Source organism: Aquila chrysaetos, chromosome 9 (genome assembly GCF_900496995.4).
Source record: "Aquila chrysaetos chrysaetos chromosome 9, bAquChr1.4, whole genome shotgun sequence".
In the NCBI taxonomy this organism is placed as follows: domain Eukaryota; kingdom Metazoa; phylum Chordata; class Aves; order Accipitriformes; family Accipitridae; genus Aquila; species Aquila chrysaetos.
Genome location: NC_044012.1, coordinates 4124962 through 4152857, shown reverse-complemented (window position 1 = coordinate 4152857; position 27896 = coordinate 4124962). Strand labels below are relative to the sequence as shown.

Here is a 27896-nt window from a genome sequence, read left to right as displayed (position 1 = left end):
GAGATGCGACACCCGCCGACGCTCCTCCCGCAGCGATTTTTCAGAGGGCGGAGGAAAACATCGAGCCGCAAGACCTCAACCTGCTCTTCGAGCGCCGGCCGCGCACGCACGTAGGGCCACCTCAGTCCTCTACCAGCCGCGGTCCTAAACACAGACAGGCTTCTCCTGGCAGGGTTTTGTGGGTGAAACACCCTGCGTGGCTGCTGGAAGGGTGCGCAGCCTCCCTCCGGCACCTGCGGCCGAAGGCGTGACTTGGCGGCAGGGAAAGGTTGCCTCTCCCTGCTTGTAACCATAGCCCCGCGCTTGCAGGGGAATTGGAGCCGGCGGTGCCGGCGGCAGCGGGTGACACCGTCCCGGTGGCCCCCGGGGAGCTCCCCACCGCTGCGCAGCGAAGATGGGAGAAGGAGGTTTCGCCAAACTCTTCCAGAAAAGGTCGTTTTTCCGCTTCGCGCAGAAATATCAGCCCCTTGGAAGCGGCGAGCCGGAAGAGGAGGTGAGGATTGCCTGTGCCTCTTGCCTGGACCTGCTGAAATAGTTTGTGTAATTGGGGTTAATTTTGTCTACTTTGCCTGCTTTGTCCCACCGGTAACTTGATATCGCGGTCTCTCTGCTCTCCTTTCTCTGCCCCCGAGTTGTTCTGTGTACAACAGGGGATGAGATTAATGATGTTTACCAGGCAGCCGGCTGAGATGGGGATACTTGTTTCTATGCGATGCTCCCAGAACGTATAGCTCAGGCCAAAGTCCTGGCCAGGAACATTGTTCTCTGCACTTGAGGAGGTTCAAGATTAACGAAACGCGTAGGAGAGCGACTGCCGTGGGGCCGTGGGCACCGTGGGAGGATTTCTGGAGCACTTGCACGAAATGCAAACGCTGTCTCAGCAGAAGGGTAGATGAAGAGAGAGGCTAACCCTGGCCCCAGCGGTACCCCTGCCACCGGTGCCGGTCGCTGGTGGATGGGCTGTGACCCCTCGGGCTGTCCTCTGTGCTGTTGTTGCAGTCATTACTGGTAATGAATGGTTGAGAAGAGCTTTAGCTCAGACCTGCAGAGACCACTTCGAAATAATGCTTTCTTTTCTTGAAAAATGCTGGTGTATGAACATTGGTTTCCCCCTTCCTGCTTTCACTACCTCTCCTTGGTGCAGGTGGACCAAAGAGTGGGGGTTTAGGTGACACATTTGCTGTTCTTGGTTTTTTGCCACAAAACCTTCAGGTCTGGGATTATTTTATTATCACGTTTGCTCAGCACAGGGATTTCCATTACTTAAGCCCCTTTTTTTTCTCCCGCATGACAGATAGGTTGGGCACCCTCCCACATAAACCCAATTTGTCTAATTCCTTCAGCATGTGGGGTGAGCCCTTAGTCCCATCCCAACAAGCACCATCCACACACTTTGAGATATTCATGTTCTTTTCTGTGACTAAGTTCTTTTCTCAGGTGTCATTTCAGCTAATCCTCTGCTCTCTTCTGAGTCTCGTCTTTCCAGTATGGGGGTTGGTTAGTGCTACAGGGAGAAGAAAATAAGACATTGAACTCTTACCCTATGCACCCTGCAGTGCGTTGTGTGATGCTGCTCTACGCTACTCGAGCGTAGCTCAAAATCCCAGGAAAGGAAGATCTCGATGATGTTACAGAAAGTATCTGTAATCTTGCCTTGATGGCAAGCTGAGATTTCTGATTGTACATAGGCAGGAGGCCACCAGCAATTAGTCTGACTTGTTCTTTGGCGGCACCATTTCTGCTGCGCCAAAATAAATAATGATACATATTTACTTCCAAATATAAACCCTTCTTGAATTTTAGCTCTAGTCCGTGCAGTGTGATACATTTATAACAGGACAGGAGACAACCAGCATTTTGGCCCAGGCGTAGGAAATAGGCAGCAATGCAAAATGACAACAGGAATTTGAAAAATCAAGAAACGTATTCTCGGGTTATGATTTAGGCTGGTAAATGACTCACATTTCCTCTAAGGCTGGTATTTTGCTTCTTTACTTGAAAATAGTTGCAGAGTACTTTCAATCTTATAGACCTGAAGTATTTTGGTCAAAGGGTTGTCCTGAGCCTCAAAGATATGAGTCCAGGTGATCTGATGGGACTCAAGCCGGGATAAATACACAAGTCGTGGGTTGTGAAGGAAAAGCCCCAACGCTGGTAACTGCGATGTGATGGCCAGCTCACAGGCTCTGGCGATGGTGTTATCCGGAGATGGCAGAACAGTTAACTTCCACATCAAAGCACAAGCACAGCCTGTGTCTAGACTCTGCTGTATACGGCTAAAACCCCTTTTTTCTCCGGTGGCCTGTTCAGAATCACAGGGAATTTTTGTGGTGCCGACTTACAGTTTATGAGAACCCTGTGTTTCCCGCAGAAATCTGAAGACTGTCCAAAGATTTTACTTCTGAGCATCCAAGCGTGTGTGTGTGTGCACATGTGTGTGTGCACGCATGCACAAGCACACGTACCTGTGTGTGTGTCCATGTGTTTGAAAGGGAGAGAAAAACCCGTGCACTGCATGGGTCACATCGCCTTTTCCCTTTGACCGTGTACCAGGGTCACCCCCGTAGCGCCCAGTGAACCCAGTGGATACAGCCAAGGGCAGATTTCCCGAGGGGCTGCAGCCCTCCGCTCCCAAGGGTTTTTAACCCGATGGGATGGGTGGCTTTTGTAATACCGTCCAGGGCAATCTGTCCATCTTTACGGCGTGGGGTGGCCTCCATTGCCACACACAGTGCCGCTGGGAGAAGAGTTCATCGTGGAGATCTACTGCCAACTCACCGGGGTCCTGCCGTGATTTAGGGGCTTTTTCTCTTGTTAGCTTTAGAAAGAGCTGGCTCCTACCCCAGGCGCATCCAGGTAGTAGATTTTAGTGCATTAAGATCTTCTTCAGAGTTTCTTCGGAGCTGCTAGGACTTTTCCTCTGCAATTGTTCCATTTCTCCTCACCAAAACCCCTTTTGATCCTTTCTCCCACAACACCTGATCCATTCGAGATTCAGTAGCCATGAGATCGAGTACGGGTATTTCCCAGCCCTGCCCGATATTCAGAGCTAAATCACTATTCCAGTTTGGTTCGAGGCTTTTTTCCATTTCAGGTTTCACACCAATGAACATTTATGTCCTGGAGGGTTTCACAGGCTCCATATCCTCCTGGATATGCAGAGCGTTCTTATCAGAACAGTTTTATTACCGTGCAGGTACCTATTTTTTTTATATGCCCTCAAAATAAAACTAAATAGTGTAGCTTTCCTTTTATGGGAAAAAAAAGGAGACCATGGGATTGCCTCTGCACAGCAGTGACACAGACTTCACTTGCACACACGTGTGTTTTCAGTCCCTTAGAGGTGTCAAGCCCAATTTCTCGCATCTGAAAAGCTTCCAGCAGGCAAGGAGTTAACTCCCTCCCTCCAGCTCCCCCAAGTTTTTGGGCTGAGGGCTGCAGCACCTCCATCCCAGGAGACCTTACATACCAAGTTGCCTTAAACTCTTGGGGTTTGGGGGTTTTTTGGGGCATGGGTGGGACTGGTTTGGGTGGGCGAGGAGACTTCTCAACCGGGGTCACTGTTGGCTGTGGAGCTGCAGTGACTGGGCTTTCCTGCAGGGATGGCAACGCCAGCTTTCCCCTCAAGGGGCTTTGTTTTAGATTAAAGGGAGCTGGAAGATTTTTTTTTTTCTTTTTTTAATTAAAAAAAAAAAAAAAGCCAGGTTTGAGCAGGAGCAAAAGAGCAGTGGGGGTGAGGGGAGTGGGATGTGCAGCTGGGGGCAATGAGGCAGCGCTCATATACCCCTGGGGGCAACTTAAAATCCAGGGAATACTTTTAAAGCGGCTTTTCTGGAAAACCCTTGGCTTTTTGAACAATCAAAGAGTTGATTTTGAGGCTTATATGTGCAAGCAGGGAGACCAGAGGCTTTATTTCACCTAGAAAGTCTGCAATTCCGCGATAGACGTGCGATGGGGGAGCGAGAAATTGTGTGCGAGAGGAGCTGAAACCACGGCGGGGGGGTGGGAAACGGCTGGGGGCTCCGATAAGGAAGCCCGGCGAGGCAGCTCCTGGTTTGCAGGGCTGTGGTTTGCTCTGGGTTGGTTTCTCCACGCTGCCTGCACCCCTGAAACACGGGTCCTTCGCCTGCCACGTGCACCGAAAAAAGCAATGCAAAGGGCTTTTGTGGGAATGGTTTGATTTAGTTACTATATGTTTTTTTAGTAAGGATGAAGAATGTATGAGAAGAGGGTTTCTGTTTGATGTTTTAAAGGGCTTCTTGTTAGACTAAATAACACAGCTCACTTTTGACTGGATTACAATATACTAGCTGGTCCAAAGTAATCTAAGATGGGGGAAAAGAATATGCAAAACCTCAGTAAAGGCAGATGCGGCGGTGGGGGAAATCCTGAGAACTGATCTTTTGGGCTGTTTGCCAGAGTATACAGAAAGGGCTACGTACTCTCCAGAAAGCCCCACGCTTTCTTCCTTCCCGCACGGGCTGCTCGGCGCAACAATTGATGGATTGTTTTAGGGCGAGGGATGCGGAGGCAACGGCGCAGGTACTGGCAGCGCCGAGCACGCTCCGAGCTGCGTGGCTCCCAGCCACCAGCAGCTCCTCTTTACAGCCTCCAATATCTCCTGATCTCGCAAAGCAATAGATAAACTAAAAATTTAATTTTTTTTTTTTCCACTTCTTCCTGCCCCGCCATATGGAGTTGTGCGCTCTCGTGCTTGAGTTACACCTAAAAGATAAAGGTTAAGAATGTAAATGGATAATGTTGATAGCCCACATCTGTTTTACAATGTAAATGGAAAAGAAAGTAATGCACAACAAGGGGTTAGTTTATAAAGGGGTTTGCTCAGGGCACTGCCTGGTACCTAGCAGATATGGGGTGGATGCTTTTAGGGGCAAAGGGGCTCTGCACCAGCAGCACTTTGGTGACAAAGAGGAAGACAAGGCTCCACTGATGCATTTCCAACTTGTGCATTGCTGGAGCTGTTTATCTGGTAGGAAAAGCTGTGTCGATTGGTCCAGGGGAAATCACTCACAGGTGTAAGGTAATCAATGCAAATTGACTCATCCCAATAAAGCTGTTCATTTCACAACAGCCCCTGGTTGTAAGGAGCATAGAACTGCTAGTGTTTCTGTTGCTCTGCAGCCAGTTCTGGCTGCGTATGACTTGGGCGCATCTATATGCTGTGTGTTTTTGCCATTCATTTCCTCCACACCTTTTTGAAGGTAAATATTAATGACAGAGCTGGGCCCTGGCTTCCCCCGCTGCCTCTGGAGACTGTAGGTATGTTACCCTCGTGCCTGGGTCTCTTCCCATCCTCTAGTTCCTTTAATTATAATTTAAACTCCTTTGAGGCAAGGTTGTACCTTGATGCCTGCATGTGCCCTCGGCAGCACAGAGGAGCCTGTAGAAACTGCATTAATCAAGTCAGCACAGTAATGAATGTAAGGTATGTTTCTATATATGACAGCCTTGTATTTTCTTCCCAGTAAGTCCTTCCATCTCCTTAGATGCATGAGTGGCTTTCAGTCTTACAGGGTCTTGGAGTCAGCAAAGTTACAGGGAATGGATGAATTTGCACAGCGAGGATGCACAAGTAGGACTAAATCATCAGTTTTAAACGTGGGAGGACTTTTTTTTGTCCTTTCTAGGGATGGCTGTTAAGGAAATGTTAAAATAAGGGTGATGTCTGGTGCTAGTATGCCTCAAAACAGTGGAGAAATACTGCAGCTTCTTTGGGCAAAACATGGTCACGTGTGCGAGGGAAACATGGAAGCAGGAAAATCCTTGGAAATCTTGGGCAAATTGCAAGGGTTTTGGAAAAGCAGGTTGTTCCTGGGGCAAAATGGCTTTTAAATGAGCGCTGCACAAACCAAGGGATCACAGCAAAGTCTTCGGTGTTTCTGCAGGGAGCAGGTCAGTGCCAGGATCTCTCGCGTTAGCAGCTGTACTGTGAGTCAGTAAACAGCGACAAAAAGGGGGCTGCAACGTAGGGAAGTGGCAAAAGCCTTTTTAAGGAGCAGGGCTTAGAGATGCTCCTATCTCACCTGCTATGAGCTCTCCAGAAGCCACAAGACAAAAACAGATTCCGCGTACCAGCGTGAGCTAACAGCCAAAGAGATTTTTCTGCATTTATCTCAGGCTTTAGATTGCAAAACACTGGATGTTTCTAGAAACCTCCTGAATATTCATAGAAGGGCTGATTCTCCAAATACCACTTCGGGTACTTCTGAAGTCCTCCAAACCTGTACTCGGGTGCTGCTATGAGCTGGACCTGAATGTTTCCCCCAGCAAACACCCCAGGGCACTGGTAGCGGGGAGCCGGTGCCAAATTCTTCCCACCCCACTGAGTGCGAGCTGGCCGTAGGGCTGAGCAATGCCAGGGGCCAAGCACCACGTTCTCTCGGGATCCCTCTCCTAATGAACACGGGCTCTTGTGCTTTATGAATGAAAGTAAATAGAAATGGATTTTCCTGTCCCTCGGGAAGGATGAGATTTCTCCCTCTCCGTACTTGCCCCGCAATAGCGGTTGCATCGCCCCCGTCATGTGCCTGGCTGAGATTTCAGGGGACGCTGCTGCTCTGGAAAGAGCGTTTTGGAAAAAGAGATGAGGGATCTTGAAAGGGAACAGAGGTCAGGGTGCTGAGCCCCCGGGCGCTGGGAGTTCGGTGCAGCCCTCGGGCTGCCTGGATGGGGCAGGAAGGGTTCGTCCTGCTCGGAGGCGTTTGCAGAGCTGTGGTGGAGGAAAACAGCCGTGGAGACGGGAGAGGAGACTTTTGCTTTCTCCTGTTGGCTCAGAGATTTTTCTCTCGTGTGTTTGCTGTTTGTTTATTAGTTTTCAATGAGGGAAAATAGTTTTTTTCCTTGCTGTGAGCATTGAGTGTGCAGTGGGCTTTGAGACACTGATGCGGAAAAATGCTCAGCTCGGGCAGGGTACCTGCAAACAGCAGAGCCCGGCACGCTTTTCTGACTAAGGCAGTGGTGTGGGTTTGTCTTTTTGGTAATCCAGTTCCTAATAGCCTTTCTTCCACTACAAGGATGTGCACCTGGCTTTGAGGCTGTAATGAGGATTAATTAGTGAATGGTATAAAGTGCTGTGATTTAGGAAGTGTTTTGGCTAACTATGAGGTCACGCAGCTGGCAAGGTGAGTGAAGGGAATGGGATTAAGGGAAGAAGCAGAGAGATGCTGAAATGCTTTTATTAACTGTGCTCTCCCCTAACGATTGCTTTATCTCGTTTACTCAGACCCATGAGGAGTGCGAGCTGAAAATAATTGAGCAAGAGAAGGAGGTGACAGTTCTGCCCCCGAAAGATGCATGTAAATGCCATAAAGAAGACTTGGCAAAAACTTTAAACGTAAGGGTTTTTACACGTTTGCCCACGTGGAGTGGGGAGACCAGCCCTGGCAGGGATGTTTGCGGTGGCAGAAGCGGCTGCTCTGCCCCGGCCCCGCTCGAGCTTCCCCGCGGCCACAGCACGGACGGAGCTGGAGGGATGGAGGGACACTGGGGCTCGGGAAGGAAAATCCAGTTACTCGGTCTGCATTGGGGTTTGGCCTTGGAAAAGAAACAATCTGATGTTATAACTCACGTTTAACCACATGTGTGAAAGATAGATGGAAGTTTAGAAAGGCTGAGTCCCCATGACCAGGGAAAGCTATGATGCTTAGCAGTATTTTGGTGTCTAACCTTGCTTTTTTTTTTCTTTTTTTTTTTTTTTTAAATCCAGGCAAAATAGATCTTATTCCTGCTCCATTTGTTCTCTTTGAATCTTGTTAGAGTATTTTTATTTTTATTTTTTTCTTTAAATGTAGAGTGAAACCAGAAATAAATTCTTTCCTTTACTCTTTTAGATTTCTAATTCATCATCTATTATATGGTTTCTCACTTGTGGAAATATTTTTAATTAACTTGTGCTTGCTTTATGGATTTCTGTGATGGTTCATGGTAAAGTTTTATAGTTTAACAAAAATAAACACCTAAACAGAAAAACAGAGGATAGATTTATTTTTTTGTGGGGGACTGAAGCATGAACATCTTGCTCAGCCTGCTTACAGGTTTTTAACATAACTTTGCCTTAAGAACTTTCCTATAACTATTCTACAATATTTAATGTTTGGTTTGTTGTTTTTTTTAAATTTTCCTCTAGGTTGATTTACAAACTGGACTGCCTGAGTTTTCTGTGCTACAGCGCAGGTTAAAACATGGCTGGAATGAATTTTCAGTAGAGAATACAGAGCCGATATGGAAGAAATATCTAGACCAGGTAAGGATTTTCTGCACAGATTCTGCACAAAAACCCCTGGCTGGGTTGGCCTGAGCGTGTCTCTACATTGAAATATTCAGGGTTTCTACTTCCACAGATTCAGCCATGGAACAGGCTGTGCCCCAGATACAGAAAGTGTCTGTTCCCCTGGGAAAGCCATTGTGAGATTCAGATGCGGGGTCATTTAATGTGAAGATAACATCTTAAAATAAAAATAAACCTTTTTATCTCCACGCAGCCCACAAATCAAAAACCATAGATCAGTGACCTGATTTCTGGAGCATATTTATTCCCTTTAAAGCAAGTGATAAAATCATGAAGGTTTGAGGAAAACCAGTAGTAGCTGAAAGCTACTCTGATTTCAGTTACCCCAGTGAAGGAAAGCCCTAAACCTCCAGCAAAAGCAGAGGCAGTCGCAGAGCTCAGGTGAGCGTTAGTGTCTCTATTAGCAATACATCAGTAACAGATACATTCATACACGGTACCAGCCACTGTGAAGATCCATGATTTCAAACCAGCTGCCCCAAAAAGCCAGGCAGAAGGTGGTATTTGCCATCTTGTTTTTCCCCAGCTGAGTTATCCTTGAGTTTTTCTTTTATTAACTGGTTCTTATCCATATTTAATGCACCTTTCACCTCTTCTTTAGAGCTTTTAACCAAACAAGAAGGGTCTTTTTTTTGTGTGTGTTTATTTTCAGCCAGCAATTTGACTGGTTTTGTTCTTGCTTAGCTGGATCATAAAGATTTTAGTTGCTTTGAAAGACTGTATTTTTATTTCATGGGTTACCCCTTTTTTCCTGTGGGACCAATATTCTTTAAGCACTTTGTAATCATCACTAAAGCTCTTCAAGGATTCTTTTATTCTTAATAAAAAGTGAGATGATTTTTTTTTCTGCTCATCCTTAACGAGTTGCTTCTCCTATGGGGACACCAAATTAACTCTTTAGTGCATCTCTGATCCTTCCACAACCTGTTGGTCTCTCTGGAAGAGCTGCTTGCAGTCCCACACCATTTGCACCTTTGCACTTGAGCATCGTCCCTCAGCAGACACTTGACGTGGCTTTTTGCAGCTGCAATTTTTGTAAAGCAGCCCCTTTGGCCCAGTCTTTCTAAAGAGGAACGAAGGGGACTTTCAACTTTGGCTTCAGCAGGGAATAAATTTAAACCTTGGCTTTCCTGCCATGCATCACCACTTTCCTGTTACCCAAAGCAGGTAGTCTTGTCTTTGCCTGACTTAACTCCCTTACCTCAATTCCCACATTAGCTAAACAGAGCTGTAACTTTCTCAGGTAGGAGAAAAGTCCTTAAAATCTGTGCTTAAAAGCAGAAAAATAGTAGGATCTGACTCCTGCAGTGCTGGGTACAGTGCAGAGTTTAGCAGATTAATTAAAGAAAAAAAAAGAAAAAAAAAAAAGAAAAAAAAAAAAGAAAGAGGATTTCTGGTTTCAAATTCTAAAAAGACAATAAAGTTTTTGTTCGTACCTATCGTGCCTCCAAGGAGCTTTTAGGGTCAGCCCTGTGCTGTATGTCTGCAAAGGCGAGCCTTGCTTGTGCAAGCAGGGGAAAAGAGAGGAAACTCGCGTCTTTTGGTGCGAGCCTTGTCCTGCTGGTCCCTGATGCCGTCCATCTCCTGTACAGGTGCAGGATCCGGCACCAGTCTGACCACAGGCGCTGCTCCCCCTCTGCCCGGGCAGGGCGATGCCGCCGTCACGGGCAAGGAGGGTCCCCGCAGCAAAACCGCGTGTTTAATCCTTTCTGATGAGACGCGAGGCCAGCTCACCTTCAGCGTCTCCACGTTTAATTTTATATTGCAATTTTATTTTTTTTCAGTTTAAAAACCCCCTCATCCTTTTGTTGCTGGCTTCCGCTTTAGTAAGCGTCATCACGAAAGAATACGAAGACGCCGTGAGCATCGCCATGGTAGGTGGTACCTCTCCTGCAACCCAACCCTTCGCTCTCTGAAGCTGGTGTGCCCACGCCTGTAATGCCTCTTTGTTCACAGGCCGTGCTCATCGTCGTCACCGTGGCCTTCATCCAGGTACGTCAGTCAGAGCCTGGCTCTGCAGCCGGGGCCGTCGTGAGCGAGCCCTCTCGCGTAACTTGGCTTTCTTCTCCTTTCTCATTTAAAAGGAGTATCGCTCGGAAAAATCTCTGGAAGAACTTAACAAGCTGGTGCCCCCCGAGTGCAACTGGTGAGGCATGCCTGCTTCGGTGGGTTTTAGCAGGGTTTGGGTTATGAGGGAAGAACTGACCGGTGAAGAAAATTGCTTCGGGGTGTCGTGCACGTAACAAGAACCTGATCTCTGGAGGGATAGCGCCGTGTGTGGGTGCAGCTAAAAGGGGATCAAATAATTCTGATTTTTAAAGTAGGCACCCGCTGGAATTTAATAAATACCGAGAGCCAGCAGGGTCCCAAAAGTGTCCCACTCCACACCCCGCACGAGGATCCCTGCAGCCTCTTGCGTGTCGCTGACTCCCTGTGGAGGAAAAACCTCCCCTCCGTATTTTGTTTGGCTTTAGGGTAGTTTTTGCCCAAGAGGTCGGCACAAAACGGCTTATAAGCGGAGGTTTCCTCGCCCACGCCTGCCCTTTGCTGTATGCATGGGCACACCGGGCGTTTCGGTGCAGGTCGGGCACAGGTGAGCGTGGCCGCGGCATTGCCCACGGAGCAGTTGTAGGGTGTACCAGAGACCCCTTCCCTGACTGCTTTGATGTCCCATATCAGCGCTTTAGAGTGCAGAAAACACTTCTCCTCTTTATGTCTTTTCAAATGGGTTTTGTCACGGCCAACGTAAATAAGCTGTGAGGCTCAGAGAAACCTTGCACTGCAAAAGCAGCATGGGGTTTTCTTCTAGTCCAAAGTTCACCCAGGTCTGGATCTTATAAATGCCGCTGTTTGTTCCTTATTTATGATATGATACCATAAGCATCTAACCACTTGAAAGGCTGTACTTTTAATACAACATTGAAATGCCAGTGGTAATTCTAGGTTTAAAAAGCTGCTTTTTAGGTTAAAGAATCTGCATTTCATTATTTAAAGCATGAGCCATAGGAAAGCACATCTTGTCACTATCTCCCTTATAAGTACTGTTTAAGTCACTTATTGCTGAAATGCAAGTCTTCCATAACCTGCCCACCAGTTTATGAATTAAAACTGGGCCCAAACTGAACATAATCATCTCTCCTCATCGTTATGAAGATTTTATGTTCTTATATACATTGGAAGCATTTTGGGGCAGGGCTCTTGCTTTCTTGCCAGTCACATTCCCAAGCCTGCAGAAGGAATAAAAACCTCACAGCCTGGTTTCCTTTCTTCTTTTTCCATTTGTCTCGTGTAGCCTAAGGGAAGGAAAACTGCAGCATCTTCTAGCGCGAGAGCTCGTGCCTGGAGATATCGTCTATCTGTCTGTTGGCGACAGGGTTCCTGCAGACCTCAGGCTGATAGAGGTAAATACAGCTACACGTATGAGAGCCTGTTTTGGAAATTTCTTGTCTTAACAGCACCAGAAATGTGCCTTTTTAATTAGGTTACAGATCTGCTAGTGGATGAATCCAGTTTTACTGGAGAAGCTGAGCCTTGCAACAAGACTGACGGTGTCTTACTGGAAGCCGGGGACATAACCACACTGAGCAATATTGTTTTCATGGGGACCCTGGTGCGATACGGGAAGGGAAAAGTGAGTCCTGTCATCTTCGATCTCTTCCTTGGCATTAGTTACAGAATCGCTAGATTTTGTTTTTATCTGTCTCCCTTTTTTCCTTTTTTTTCAGGGAGTAGTTATTGGGACAGGTGAAAATTCACAGTTTGGAGAGGTGTTCAAAATGATGCAAGCTGAAGAGGTAAAGAAATCTATGTCTGTGGAAATGGTGGATGTCCTGGATGAAAGTCTGTGAACAGGAGTGGTCCCAAGAGTTAATGCACTGCGTTCATTTTGGTTTCTGCTACAAAATGCCTGGGTGACTGAGGGACAGCAAAGTGTTGTATCCAAAAAAGGTTATAAGCAGGATTTAGGCTTCTAAATCCAGACTTGAGATATTTAGCTTGTATCTAACCTTGTAGTCACCTAAACCTCACAGTTTCTTCTCCTTTTTTTTTTTTTTCACACACACGCTTTCCAGACTTGAGATATTTAGCTTGTATCTAACCTTGTAGCTACCTAAACCTCACAGTTTCTTCTCTTTTTTTTTTTTTTTTTTATTTCACACACACAGTTTCCACTAGGTGTATAGATTTTTTTGCTTCCACACAAGCCAAAATTTCATGGGTCAGATCTCTGAACTAACACAGATGAGGGTCTAGAAACCAGTTAACTCTTGATCCATTGACGCAAGAAATCACAGGAAAGCAGAAGCAGCCACTGTGCGAGATGCTGTGATGCGTCTGCAGTGCTGATGCAGATCTGTGATGCTCTGCAGTGCTTAAAAGTGCTGCTGCAGGAGCTTGGATCTGGTACCCTCCTTGGCCTGAAACTCGGACCTCCCAAACCCTACCACCTCCCAGGGTCCCTCCTACACGTCAGCTTGAGCTGGCTCGGTGGAGGAGAAGGGTCTGCTCAGCTCTGCCAGGTCACAAACAGACTGACCCTGGTCTGGAGAGGAGAGCCCAGACCATCAGGATGGGGCTCCAGGCTTTTATCCTTTTCCCAGAGGCTTTGCACACACATTATCCACATCTGGACTCTCGATCACTAAGGTCCTTTCCAGATTTAGCCCTTAGTCTGCCTCCCGAGCTGTAAACAAATATCATTCATCTCTTCTCCCACTTTTTTGCCCGTCTCGAGTGCATTGAGGCAGAAAGTCTCTCCCTGCGGGATGCTCTGTGCCCAGCAGACCCCGTTTGGGGTGGGAAAGCTCTAAGGTGTATCAGGCAGCTGTGGGGACCACGGTGATGATACCAAGGACTGTGGGGGTCAGTCGTTCTGGGCTGACCATCATCTTATTTCACATACCAAGCAAAGAAAACCAGCTGTTCTCTAATATTTCCAGACTCCCAAAACACCTCTCCAGAAAAACATGGACAGATTGGGGAAGCAACTCACTCTTTTCTCCTTTGGCATAATCGGTGAGTCGGACGCGATGCTCGTACTTGCATGGTCAGGTGTGAAAGCCCTCTGTGCTCCAGGGCCACTTTCTCCAAAAGTACTTGTTGATGTGGGTTACCTGGACTTTGGGGGTTCAAGCAGAGACACCTCTGAAGGGAGAGATTTGGGGGCCTCGTTGCATACTCAGTTCTCCAACAACAGCTAAAGCAGGTTAGAGATTTATGAATTTCTTGACATTTTTTAATCGGATGGTTTTCCCCCCCACCAGGTTTAATAATGCTCATTGGCTGGTTACAAGGGAAGCACCTCCTCAGCATGTTCACAATTGGAGTTAGGTGAGGACTGGAGAGCACCTTTCTCTTTGATTTCTAATGAAACATGTCCCAGGGAATTCCCTGTTCAAAACAATGGACACTTCACAAAAGGGAACTTGAGTAAGACCCTTCATAAATACATATTGATCTTGCACTGGTGAAATTAATGTGAACTTTACAACAGTTTAAGAGAAAAAAAAAAAACCACCAAGTTTGAGAGTTTATTTAATTTTGGAAATTGGTATTTTGAAAATCTTTACTGGCATTTCCACTTCATCCAGCTGTGGATGTCCTTTCCTATCCGTTCTATGAATTTAATGGGAGTGTAGCAACAGCAAATATTACTCTTTGCTGTTCTTACTGGATTTACGTCTAAAGATAGGAATGCACATTTTATGTGGCATAAAAAGCAGGCACAACCTCTTAATCAAACATAATAAACCATGTGTTTTTAGTAGTACCCGTAAAACCTGTTGTTTGGTGTTGTCATGTCTCTAAAATCAATTCTTTTTTTTAAAAAAAAAAAAAAGAAAAGAAAGAATTTTTTTTTATATGGAAATAAGAACAAAACCACAGCTGAGGAGATAACAGAGAAGCCAAGCTGGCTTGGTGCCCACCTTCCTGTCTCCTGGGTGAATGTAGTGGCAAAGAAAAGTGGTTAAGCCTGAGTTTTGGAGACCAGCCTATGGTTTCAAAAGTCCTCTTTGATTACTCTTTGCACGTACCTAGAAGTGTTCAGAGTTACCCAAGGAATAAATAAGGGACAGATGCAGACTGTGTCTGGATTTTTCTAGCATGTCAGGTGTCGCAGGTTTTGATGTTGCACCGATTCAGTGTGTGCAGCACGGGGACGTCTGGGGAACTCATCCTGTCCCACCACAGCTCGTACCCACGTGTAAGAGGTGTTGAGGGGCTGCGTGTGGCCAGGAGCCAGTAGCTAATGTGTGAGCCGGGGTGCCAAGGAATATTCAACTTCCATCCTCGGAAAGTTAAACAAATGAAATGAAATCCAACCCCTAAATCCCTACTTAGCCAGAAACTAATGCTCTTTGGCAATGTAAAGAAGAAAAGTAATTGTTCTGTCAAAATCTTCCAGAAAAACGTTGAGGAGTTGGATAAATGTCCCGCTTTTGTATTTACAGTGTGCCAGGAGTCCCAGTGGTTAGCCCTGCATGTTCCCATTCAGATACGCACATATAAGCAGGAAAACTCACCCCATGGAAATGTTCCTTTGGCACATTTTGGTCGGTACTCGTAGTTTGACCCCTGTGTTGAAGCTGTTGTGTCTCTGCTGTCCCCAGCCTGGCGGTGGCTGCCATTCCAGAGGGTCTTCCCATCGTGGTCACTGTTACGCTGGTGCTGGGCGTTCTCCGGATGGCCAAGAAAAGGGTGATTGTGAAGAAGTTGCCCATAGTAGAAACCTTAGGTAAGGCTGCAAAGAGGCCACACAGCTTGGTCGTCTGCTAGGCTTCAAAATCTGAACTGAATAGCAATGGGCTGGCCAAGTAAGCCTTGGTTTGATTAAAAAAAAAAAAAAAAAAAAAAAAAAAAAAAAAGGAATATGCATACTGGGCCAGAGCAACCCCACTCAGGTGTAAGTACATTTTTCTACCCTGTGTTTCTCACCCTTTTCCCTTATTTTTAGTGCTATTAACACAGGCAGGTGCTAGGAATGGTTCAACCCAACCCAGGGCATTGGCCCATGGGGAGCAGAGCTCCTCTGCAGATGTGCATGCCCTGCTCAGGTTGAATGGCTTGGTTTCTTCTTCTTCCCCATTCTGTGGGATCATCCTGCAGATCCATCCTGTCCACTTCTTCAGCATCTAGCTAAAAAACCTTGCAGCTCCTCGGGTCGAGCCTGGTGGTATAAATAAAACTATTTATCCTTCCGCAGCCTGTGTGGCCATCTCCCTGATATCTAAAGAGTCATGGAAAACAGGGACAGAGAGAACCTTGAGAAGGAGTCCAGCCCATCCTCACAACTGCAGGGCAGAATGAACCATAATGAAATTATTCTTCCACCTCCCCTTATCTTCAAATTGGCCCTTACTCCCAGGTCACTGTATTCTAGGCTTTGGTGCTCTGATCTTGGTCAGTATGGCAGTTATATGAAGGAGAAGATACGTTGTGTATTTAGTAGCACTCATTAAAAAGTATGCTAAATGCCAAGCCTGGCCCGTGCAGTCACAGATATCTGCTGCACAGCCGGATCCTTCAGCTAAAATCTGTCTTCCTTGGAAATGCTGCTGTTGTTTGAACTGCCCTTGTTTGTTCTGCAGTTAAGGAATCTTATCACCCTTATTTTATTGTATTTGCCCTGACCCAGGACATCTGAAATGGCCTTATCTCATGAAGAATTTCATTCTGGTAGGGCTGCGCCCAAATAGGTGTAACTGCCAGATGGCCGGGTACCCTGCAACACAGTCTAAAGCACGGCAAAAACTGTACTCTCCCGCACGTTAATTGTGCTGTGTCTGTTAAACTTCTGAAAAGGAGAAAAATAATCCTTCTTCTTTATCCAATTCTTTAATTGTCAATAACTAAAAATGACATATTGAAGGTGGTTGCTTTGCTCTGTGCTAATCCTTCTAAATTGCAATTAATTTAATTGCAGCCCAATCTGCTTTATTCTCTCCAGGTTTTTACCTGGTGGTCATCATGCTCATGAGCCTGATTCTTTTTTGCATTAAAGTAATTTTTCCCCTTCTTGAGAGTGGAAACTAGCCTGAGTGTGGTGACTCTGCTAATCCACTCCTTTGCTGTATTGTGGTATAAACGGGCCCTGGAAGAAATGTGCTTTACTGAAGCAGGATTGTCACAGAGCAGAGCACAAGTGGGGCAGCTCCTGCTCTTAGCTGTGGATTTTTAAGTATTTTTTGTAACGGTCTTTAACACACGTACCCTCGCAATCCCGTGGTTGGGCAGGGAAGGGCTGTTATTCCTGATTTAGAGAAGCAAGGGTTAAATGGCCCATCTGAGGAAGCATGTGGCAGAGAGGGAATTTGATATGTCTTTTCAGAATATAACAGCTGTTCTGTTGTGTGATATTGCAGCTCAGAAACGTTGATCGATTCCCTGGAGATCAGTGCCTTCTCCGACTGCCCACCATATGATGCTCAAGACAATGTGTCCCTCTTCAGATGTCTCCTACCATATCTCACATCCAAATTATGTGCGCGATACCCTGACGTGCACTCAAATCCTTTCCTTACAACACCCTGTTAGGAAACTCATCCATTTCTTGGTATTTTCTCCCTTTTCTCACCGGCGCAGTTTGAGTAACGTTAGGGAAACCTGTTCTCCCTCTTCTGGGGCCCTGAATCTCGTGGTTCAGATGCATTATTTATTAGGTCTGATTAAAAACTTTCCTGCATCAGGTTGCTGCAATGTCATCTGCTCAGATAAGACAGGGACTCTGACAGCCAACGAGATGACGGTGACTCGGCTCGTGACCTCGGATGGGTTCCAGGCAGAGGTATGGCCAAGGCGGTAATACAGACCGCCCTGTTCAAGCTCGGCGGGGCCAATTTGCTTTTAGTTCAATTAGGCCCAAACGAGGGATGTTGAGTCAGTCCCAAACCAAGCAGTTCCTTGCACATCACCGGTTCCGTTAAAGAGAAGAGACTTTTGCAGTGCTGGAGATGGGTAGAGGTGGGGCTGAGCATACAAAAGCTGCTCAGATGCCGTAAAAAAAAGATGTTTGTTGACAACATTTGCTGTTCTTCGCAATTATTGTAAATACCGAAACCTGCCACTGACCCTTGCGGACCCATCTTCTGTGGGAATATTTATTACACGAGTGACCTGATCCTTCCACTTGGTTCATTTCATGTGTGCAAAGTGGGTGAAAAATCCAGGCATGCAAAATGTAAGGCAGTGGAGACACAGACCAGTCATCAGTAGGGTAAAACCAGTGAACCCACTGCTACCAAAGGGCTGGATCTCTCGACTGAGCTACAAGAGACTTCTGAACTCACGGTGAGCAAGTTCCGTATAAGACAAGCTGATTCTTTTTGTTCCTGTACAGCTATTTTAATATTATACTTTCATTATCTGCAGCCTTTCCTATAAGCATTGATTTGAGCTAGAAAGAATAATCCCAGCACACCTTCAAAATCAGAAATTTGCTCGAGTGCACCCCATTGTATATAGATGTAGTATAGTCCTGCCTGGCACTGGGAAATTTGCTTTTTCTGTCTCTCTCTTCCTCAGGTCAGTGGGGTGGGCTACAGTGGAGAAGGAGACGTTTATCTTCTGCCATCAAAGGAGATTCTTAAACAATTTTCCAATGTCTCAGTTGGAAAACTAGTAGAGGTAAGTATAAATTATCAACCAGCTTGTCCTATTTATATTCAATTTTCATTTGTGCAGATCCCTTTGGGTAATTAGTGTGAAAAAAGCTACTTTTGTCACTCTAAAATGAATCGTCTTGCTAGAGCATTCTCAAGGAAAGGCTCTGAGTAATTGTGATATAATACCTGAAGCTTATAGGTGAAAGGTAGTGAAGGTAGAATAAGATACATAGGGAGAGACTAGAGTCATCAGCTTAAAGTGTCAATGGCATTTTGGATAAAAATACAATTCTTGCAGAGGAGAGACTGATTAATTTTACCACGTTCAGGTTTTTAATGTGGACAGATTCTAGACTTTAGCTAGCTACATACTCAATTTATAAATGTATTGTGATGGTCTCTGGCTTTCGTGTTAGCATTAAGTAAAATCTTGCACATTCAATTGTAGGCTAAAGCGGAGTATTTGGGTAGTGAAATGATCTGAGCTAGAATCTCAAATGGAGATTAGGTCTTATTTTATCCATACTGCAAGTTAGAAGCAATAGTAGGAGAGACTAAGTTCTCATTTTCATGATTTATCAAGCTCGTTAGATATATATCATGTTTTGCTTGATGTTAATTTATCCAAAACATAATATTTTACCAAATATTGGTGTATCCTATGGATTAAGCAGTTTTAGAAAGCATAAGAACTGATCTCAAGAGATGCTGCTATGGGGAATAGCACATCTTTTGGGATGTGGCTGCCTTCATTCTCCAATCTTTCATTATTTCATTTAAAGAGATGAAAAAGCTATGAATTTAGTTATGAAAAAAATAAACCATGTAAAAATGTCCCTTTCTCTAGGCTGGCTGTGTAGTCAATAATGCTATTATCAGGAAAAATAGTGTGATCGGACAGCCCACAGAAGGAGCTCTCATTGCCCTTGCAATGAAGGTAAGATTGTTAAGATTTAAAATTTTCCAGAAATTTAAAAAAAAAAAAAAAAAAAAAAAAAAAAGCTGGAATCGTTAGGTCTGACAGGAGTGATCAGAATTCTTTACAGTCCCCAGACTGGTTTTAGTCTTTCCTTGTCTCTTCTCCCCAAGGTCATAGATGTACACCTCTCCCATGTAAACCTCTTGTCATGGATGAACACTTTCCTTGAGCTTCTGTGCTAACAGCAAGAATTGTTTTGCTTGGTTAATCTCTGCAATTACACTCTATAATGGTTTTCTTTCGGGCTCAGGATGGACTACCTTTTTTTATAGTTTCTGCACATGCCAATTAAGAGTTTGGGAGGAAGACAAGCGAGTGAAAAATGAGCAAGAACAGGCCATACTAGAAAGCATGGCAGAGGCTTATCCTCGATTTGGGTCATCTGCTAGCTTTTGCTTTTTTTTCTAGTCGTGATTATGTAAAACAAGATTTTTTTAATGAATATTGCATTCATGCTCACAGGCAGAGGGCTGTAAAATGCCTCAAGGTATCATCTAATCAGTGTTACACAGCCTGTGGTCCACAGACCTCGGGTGGGCTGTAAAGCACAGAAGGTGCCTGATGAAATGATGCACCTGCAAACATCTGTTCCTACCTCCTATTTTTCAAACTTGTAACTCTGATAAGGAAACAATGATTTGTCATTTGCAAAACAGACCTTTTATTTCCTTAAACCCTAAATTAAAATATTCCTTCTGCTCTGCCATTCAGTAGCCAAGCAATAGCAGAATATGAGAGAGGTTGTCTCTTCTGGGTTTTTTAAATTTTTTAGTTTAGTGGGAGCTGGGGGAGAGAGAGATTGGAAGCTACTTCTGACAGCTACCACTTCACCTAGAGCACCCACGCGTGCTGCTAAAGCAGGCATGTATTGATTTGGACTGTTGTACTTCATAGCTGAAGGGTCTTTTGAGTTTAATTCATCAGGAAATAATTTGAAGCCATATCCATGCTTGACCATTCAATTATTTGAAATTTTCCTTTTTCTTCCAAGTAGGGTGGCTGGGAAATAACCGAAGTGGGGGAGCCTGAGCTTGGGCTGGAAGAAATCTGCTCTGCCCATTATTTTGCCATAGATGTAGGGAAAGGACTTGAGCCTCCTCTGACCCAAAGCCCCACCGAGACAGCAGTGCAGCTCCCTAGTTCTTGCAAAAGTCAACAGGGATCAAGCTTCAAACTCCAGTTTAATTAATCCTATATCAGGCACCAAAAGGAGAAGATGGGTTTGAAATATGAGTTTTACTCTCCCCACGCATTCTCTTGAGCTCTGTGGTATATGAGTGCCTGGAAGTACATGGTCAACGGTCAATGCCTGTAATATGGAAAATATACACAAGCTTTGGCATTATTCAGCATTACAGTGCTCTTTTTGTTTTACCTTACTTTAGATGGAATTAGCTGACATAAAAGATATTTATGTAAGAAAGAAGGAAATTCCGTTTAGCTCTGAACAAAAGTGGATGGCTGTGAAATGCACACTGAAAAATCAGGTAAAGCAAACAGTGGTGTTGGCTGGTTTCGTGTTTCTAATTGTGCACCTCAACAATGGGCATGAAATGGTATCTCTTTAGCAAATGTTTTCAGAAGTTAACTATGTCAGGAGAAAACTGAACAAACCTCAAAATTCCCAACTTGGGTGTAATTTTAGCTTGTAAAGCTGTGTTTGAATGGGAGAAGACAATACTTTTCATATAGTGGTTTGAGCAGGAAAACAAAAGCTTTTCAGAGATAACTGACAGGGGAATAAAGATACAATGTCTGGCAGAAAATGTTGGCCATTTTTCCCTTACTGGGTTAAGGAGCTCATTTTGGCTGATACTGTACTTTGGTTTAAAAACTTACCAATCTTTTCATTACCATTCTGTCTGTGATGGCTGAACGTGAAAAACGTCTAGAGCAAAAATATCATGTGCAAAATACATGCACCTGGGCATTTTACAAAACAGGTAAAAGAGCAGACAAAAGACCTTTTTTACCTAGGATGTAAAGCCTTATGCACTACCAGTATTTTTAAAATGTGTTCTTTTTCTTTTTTCTTTTTTCTTTTTTTTTTTTTGATAAAGTATATTATCTCCTTACTTTAAAGGATCAGGAAGATATTTACTTTATGAAAGGAGCGTTTGAAGAAGTTATTCAATATTGCACTCTGTATAACAGCAGCGGCATCTCGTTATCACTCACACCCCAGCAGAAAGCCTTCTACCAGCAGGAAGAAAAACGAATGGGCTCCTCTGGTCTACGGGGTCAGTCGTTACTGTCTATGTCCCTTACGCTTACAGGTTATCATGCCCTAATGCTTTCCTGCTCTGTTTTGGTTAAGATGAACAGAAGGCTCAGTCCTTAGCATCACTTGCATGATGTCTTCATAATACTTGTCAGAGTTTGCCGAGGGCCATGTCTTAGGTCTGCTGGCTGCTTGCTTTCCGCTAATCTTTTCTTGTTGGGTTTAAATTAGCGAGAGTGAAAGGAGCTGAAAATAAGCGCTGGAAATGGTGAATGTTTTTCTTCCATGGAGCGTTGTGATTGCCTGGGATACGGTCTGAACGCTGCATTGAAAAGCTTTGTGCTGAACCCGACCTAAGCGCTGCTCTGCCAAGTTTTGCTTTTGGAGAAGCTGTTTCAAGAGCAACAAAAAGCAACTTTGAAAGGGGTTCCAAACACGGATTTGGGCACCGAGATTTTTATTTGAAGTTCGGTTCAATTCTTTATTAGGACCAAATCTAACGATCTCCTTTTGATCCTGACTGCGTGTCAGTGCGCAGCCCACAAGTTTTTATATGCGTGTCGTTCCCTTCATCGCTAGAAACATCCTTTCAGAAATGTCTCAGTCTTTCACGCAAGAACAAAGACACCATCTCCTGTGCACGTTCCCAGGTTGTAAGGAGACGAGAACAAGTCTTGGCAGCCGGGTTTGGAAGGTGGTGTAGTTAATGTACATGTTCTCCAGCCCTGTGTCTTGTGGTTAGTAACTCATGTAAGGAGCTTGCTTTACAATATCTGAATCATCTGCCGTTGTGAATGGCAAATTACCGCTCTGAAGAAAAGCGATTAGCTCAGGCAGGTGCTGCGAGCTTGTGATTCAATCATCAAAGCAACACTGACATGAACCCCTGGCAAAATATCCTTGGGTGATTTAAGAACGATTGAATGATATGGTTAGGCACCAAGAACAGAAACAAAATGTTCAGAGCCTTGATGTTTATATGATGGAAGATTCACTGGTTTAACTGAATTTACAGTTCACATTTTTAGATTAAAAAAAAAGTTTAAGTTTTTACAGGAGCGCTGTTGTTTAACATAGTAGTTTAATAGTGTCTGGTCTAACATTGCACTGTCCCAATTTAATCCATCTGCATTTAGGGAAGACTTGGTAGACAGCTTTAAATTAGAAAGAAATAAATCCTAAGAGAGAAACACATGAAACAGAAATGCTCTGATTCAGATAAACTGGTATTATTTGAGTGGACCAAATTTTTGTGTCTATACAAGATCTGACTATAATGAATAAAGACCTGGTTTAAATGACTTTTTCTGCTGGAAAACCGGCAGTTTAGTATCTCCTCTAAATGTTCATTTTAATGTCTGGAAACACATTATTAATAAATGTAGTCTTGTCGTCTTTTTTTCCCCTCTGTTTCTAGTACTCGCTTTGGCTTCAGGTCCAGAACTTGGCAAACTGACATTTTTAGGTCTGGTTGGAATAATTGATCCCCCAAGGCCTGGAGTGAGAGAAGCTGTTCAAGTCCTTTCGGAGTCTGGTGTATCAGTAAAAATGATAACTGGAGATGCCCTGGAAACTGCTGTGGCTATAGGTAGCAAACTTAGCTTCTTTCCTGTGGGTCTATATTATGTCTGTCAGATCAGTCAAATGTTCTGTCACTTCATAATCAACTTTATCATTCTTTTTGAGTGTGCAATAGAGGTTTTAAATGCCACTGAGTTCTTGCTTTTCCATTGAAACAAGTCATATTAAATGCAGTAATAGAGCAGCTATGAACTATGGGCCACTTCTGGGTATTGTATTGCTTCCATAACTCCAGTTGAGTAAGGACAGGGTGACCGGCCCAGCTGGGAGCCGGAGAGCTGTGTGCCCTGTCAGATGCCCTAGGTTCAGATGTATTTCCCAGTAAATTCCTTAATTGCTGCCTCTATTTGTTGAGTCTGGAAATAGTTGGCTTTTTCCAGAGCTGATGGGCAGATCTCATTTGGGGCTTTTTTTTTTTGCAGGACAGAATATTGGACTTTGCAATGGGAAGCTGAAGGCCATGTCTGGGGAAGAGCTGGACCAGTTGGCAGAGGCAGAGCTATCATCCACTGTCAAAAATGTAATGGTTTTAATTACAAAAACAAGGCCTACTTTCAATAGCATCTATGTAATACAAGACTGCATTTTTTTTTTGTTTTTCAGGTTTCCATTTTCTTCAGAACAAGTCCAAAGCACAAACTAAAAATCATAAAGGTACAAAGAGCCTCTCAAATCCGTTGCATGCCTCACAAAAACAAGTTGTTGCGGGGGGGGGCCTCAGTTCTCTAGACCATCTGGTCTTCCAAGGCGGGATCAGCTCAAACTAAAGGACCATAAAACCCAAGCTAGAGCATTGGCACTACTTACACTGAAGGTCTTAGCATTTCTCTTGCAGATCTGGCCTGGGTCATCTGAAAGACACTAGTGAGATATTAGCAAGCATATCATATCTCATCTCTCCACTCTCACAGGCTTTGCAGAGGGCTGGTGCTGTTGTGTCGATGACAGGAGATGGTGTTAATGATGCCGTGGCCCTTAAATCTGCCGATATCGGGATCGCAATGGGACAAGCTGGTACAGACGTCAGCAAAGAGGCTGCCAACATGATTCTCGTGGATGACGACTTCTCAACAGTAATGTAGGTTTTAGTGACTTTCTTACTATCAGACACTTTCTTACTTCAGATACTTTCCAGCTATCCATTGCAACAAGTCTCTTGTGTCATCTCCAGGGCTAGTCACACAAGAGGCAGGACATGTAAGTCAACAGGTAGTAAGTGGAGAAACCTGCCGTGGGTCTGGCTCGTTTTCAGTTGCATACACGGCAATGACTTTTTTGTTTCAAGCGGTGGTGACAAAGCTACCTTTCATCTGAAAGTGCTGGTTTCTCATCGCTGTAGCTAACCGGGGATTTGAAAGCGCCTAGAAGTCTGGGTAGATAGTAACTTGTGCTCTCTGCCTCATCCAGAAAGCTCAGAGGAAAGACATAATTTGCAATGCTCTGTTCATTCGTAACAACAGAGAGAGTAGGCAGAGTAGAGTAAGGATATAAATAGGTCACATGCCTGCTTTATGAACCAAGACTTGGCCTTATGAACCAGGGTTTTCAGATCTACTGGTCCTGATAAAGTCATTTTAACTGCGACACTGCATTGATGTCCTTCTCCCAAGCTGGGGTCTGAATTTCATGTGAAAGAAGTGCTAGAGAAGACAACTTGTATTTTGAGTGTCACAGGGAGCTCAGTGTAAAATAGCGTGAGTACTAGTTATTTAATAAACTCTCCTCTCCCTTCCAGGAATGCAATAGAAGAGGGAAAAGGAATATTTTACAACATAAAAAATTTTGTCCGGTTCCAGCTGAGCACGTAAGTTCCTGTTTGCTTTGATTCCAGTGAAGCCACCTTTTAGGTGAAGCCATGCGGAATAATGTTCTTCTGTGCTTTGCAGGAGCATTTCAGCTTTGAGCCTAATTACTCTGTCAACAGTGCTCAACCTACCAAATCCACTCAATGCGATGCAGATCTTATGGATCAACATCATCATGGATGGGCCGCCAGCCCAGAGGTATGGAAGAGTCAAATGAGCAAAATATTCTTGGTTTCAATATGTCTGGATTTGGCTTAGGAACACAAGCTGTTATGATTTCTTATCAATGCACCAATCATTTGGTGGCTAGATAAGACAAGTTGTAGTTTTGTTCCCTCCTGATCCCTCCAAAAGCACTTACTTCAGATTTACTTGAGGTTTTATACAATCCTGTTTTGTGGTGGAATCACTTAACTATTCCACTTTACTGCGAATGGTCTGTTGTGAGTGTGATGAGCGCATCACCTGCTAGTAGCCCTGCAGATTTGACTGGTGAGGAAATACTGCATACATATGGGGGTATATGCCCCAAAATCACAAGACTTAGGAACCTCATCCACCTGCTAATTACAACTACTACTAATTACAATTACTACTTCCACAATGTGGAAGAGATGTTGGCCACAATCTCACAGCTAGCTTTCCCTCTGGGATCGATACTGATATAATGCACTATGGTAGCCTAAGATATCATTTTAGCAGCTCATTATGCAAAAAAGACCTTTGTCATAGGTGTCTCAGACAAACCTGGGGCCTTACGGTAACCCTGTCAGAATACTGATAACTCTCATGCTGTGCTTCAAAGAAGTTCATCCTCCAGATCCATGCTGTTTTATCAGTTTTGGGATCAGTTTATGGTCTCGGGACGATCCACATGAACTAAACTCTTTTCTTCTCTTTGCTTCTCTTTGAGGCAGCTTGGGAGTTGAACCTGTTGACAGGGATACTATCAAACAGCCACCCCGATGTATCACGGATACTATACTCAGCAAATCATTGATCCTGAAAATCTTCATGTCAGCTATAATTATCATCAGTGGAACCCTCTTTGTCTTCTGGAAGGAGGTAAGGAAAACCTGTAACCGTATCTTGTTTTCATCAGGAGAACAAAGCGAAGGGCAATTTCTGAAGTACATGTGAAGGACTTTCTGAAATACATCCAGTGGGGAAGGATCAGTACGGGCAGAGGGTTAAGGAACCAGGGTCAGGTCCTAGCTCTGCTCCTGCCTTTCTGTGTTGCCTCTAATTTGGAGCTTCCTATCTAGAATGGGAAAACTATTACTTTATATGATATCGATGCTTTAAGGCACTTTTCACCTCTAGCTTTCCATGTAAGTAGAAAATGCCAAGTACATAAGTACTCTGGATTGCTATTTGTAAATAGTGACTGTTAACTATAACAGTTTAAGTAATTTAGAATATTCTTTACTCAAATTCCACATCAGTTTAAGAATTTAAAACATGGTTGATAAGATCATAAACTCAACAATTAGCAGAGAGAAATTAATGCTACCTAAAGTAGCTAGAACTAGATTTATTCCTTTGTTTTACTACCCTTTGATTTGACTGGGATTGTTAAAGGGTATATTTAATTCATCTATTGAACTGACGTATTTTTGTAAGGCTTAACTAACCCCTGAATTTTCACATGTGCTTTCAGAATCCAAAAAGTGGCATAACACCTCGAACCACAACAATGACTTTTACCTGTTTTGTGTTTTTTGACCTCTTCAATGCCCTGACATGCCGCTCTCAGGTGAGATTGCTGTGTCAGCAATAATTTGTCTCAAAACACTAACACAAACATTAGAATACTGGTATTTTGCATAGGAAGGGTTTTTTTAATGTCACTTAAAGCAGCATGATTTTTATCATCTTTATAAATAAAGTTATCCATCGTAGTTCAACTGCAACTACACTTTCAACTACACAGCTCTCCCTAAATTAACATTCATATAACTTCAAAAAGTAATGGAGTTTACATGCAAAGAAACAGTGTGACATTCAAGTCCCAACAGAGAATTGGGAAATGTTACATTTCTTTTTTTTCCCCCTTCTCTAGACAAAGCTGATCCTTGAAATAGGCTTTTTTCGAAACCGCATGTTCTTGTATTCTGTGCTTGGGTCATTTTTGGGACAGCTGGCTGTTATATACATCCCTCCATTACAGAAGGTCTTCCAGACAGAGAATTTAGGAGTGCTAGGTAAGTTGCAAAATAATGTGGTTTTTTTCATTAAAGCTACTTTAAAAAGCAGATGTGATTGCCAAATTGTTACACGATAGCTCCCAACAGATTGCTGGTAGGAGAAATCAATCAACAGCTCCTATACCTATATACATACACATAGCTATACGCCAATAGTAGTAGTATTTAATGACATTATCCCAGCCTAGGTTTTGAATCTTGATTTACTGCACATAAATGCATGTAAATGGAGACATGCCAAGATTTTCCACGAGCTCTGTATGACGATACTTCTCTACATAAATCTACCTAGGATCATTATGCAGTTACTCCATTTTGAAAAGGCAGGGTGACTCTTTCCTAGCTGAAATGCAATGCATATTTTACCATTTGAATCAGTCTAAGCAAACTCTACCATAATACGTTGTATCGCATCTACATTAGGCACGGTGTTAGAAGCAGAGTTCAGTGATCCCAGATGAATATTGTAGAGGCTTCTAACCATCAAGTGGACTATGCCAACTATGGCTATTCCTTGCCTACCGCAGTCATTTCTCTAATGCCTAGCTATGCTGTTGCTAGCTGTGGACATAACGTATGGAGTTACACCAGCACAAAGAGCTACTGCAGGAAGGCCCTTAGCTGGGGATTCCTGCCCAGCACAACATCCAGCTGTCCGCTGTGCTCATCTCTGCTCTGTTTCCTCTTGGCAGACCTGCTGTTTCTCACCGGACTGGCTTCCTCGGTTTTCGTTGTGTCCGAGTTCATCAAACTCTGTGAAAAACGCTGCTGCCGACCAAAGCTTACAAAGGGATGTCATAACTGATGCAAACTTCCTCTAAAGATATACTTGGAATGGAGCTGTGATGCTGGATAATTCAAATGCACCGTTTTCTGACGCCACACGTCCTTTCTGAAGATACTCAAGTGAATCTGTACCGACAGTCCTTCTTACGCCAGAGTCTGTTCCTTCTACACGCTCTACCTAAGCTGTTTGAACTGTCTACAGAAACCTCTGGAGCGGCTCCAGTTTTAAACCAAGATCAGGTATATTTTTATAACATTTATCTATATGTCAAGAATGCTGTGACAGTCCCAGACAAAACAACAGGGTTTCACACCTGTACAGAAAAATCTATTGTGCATAAACTGAAATTTTATTTATTTAAATCAAAATGATTTTTATATAATAAAATCTACATTTTAAAATGTTA

At 44.0% G+C, this 27896-nt stretch overlaps 1 protein-coding gene across 3 annotated transcripts; it reads left to right on the top strand.

Annotated features, from left to right (window-relative positions):
* The first annotated feature begins 54 nt into the window (after positions 1-54).
* Positions 55-27896, top strand: ATP2C2 (ATPase secretory pathway Ca2+ transporting 2). Of its 3 annotated transcripts, XM_030025057.2 has the most exons (28): positions 55-493; positions 7244-7354; positions 8147-8263; positions 10093-10182; positions 10265-10300; positions 10393-10454; positions 11601-11709; positions 11790-11939; positions 12034-12102; positions 13249-13324; positions 13573-13639; positions 14920-15044; positions 16996-17093; positions 17831-17932; positions 18758-18847; positions 20275-20376; positions 20973-21129; positions 22528-22698; positions 23114-23211; positions 23295-23345; positions 23603-23769; positions 24427-24495; positions 24578-24694; positions 25414-25561; positions 26157-26252; positions 26559-26700; positions 27396-27493; positions 27602-27896. In XM_030025057.2, the coding sequence occupies exons 1-28, from the start codon at positions 395-397 to the stop codon at positions 27611-27613; spliced, it is 2829 nt and encodes a 942-aa protein (XP_029880917.1). In that variant the 5' UTR covers positions 55-394; the 3' UTR covers positions 27614-27896. The 3 variants fall into 3 exon arrangements, with proteins under 3 accessions (XP_029880917.1, XP_029880916.1, XP_029880918.1); XM_030025056.2 differs by having other exon boundaries at positions 56-493; positions 27396-27896; XM_030025058.2 differs by lacking the exon at positions 55-493 and adding an exon at positions 6359-6450 and having other exon boundaries at positions 27396-27896.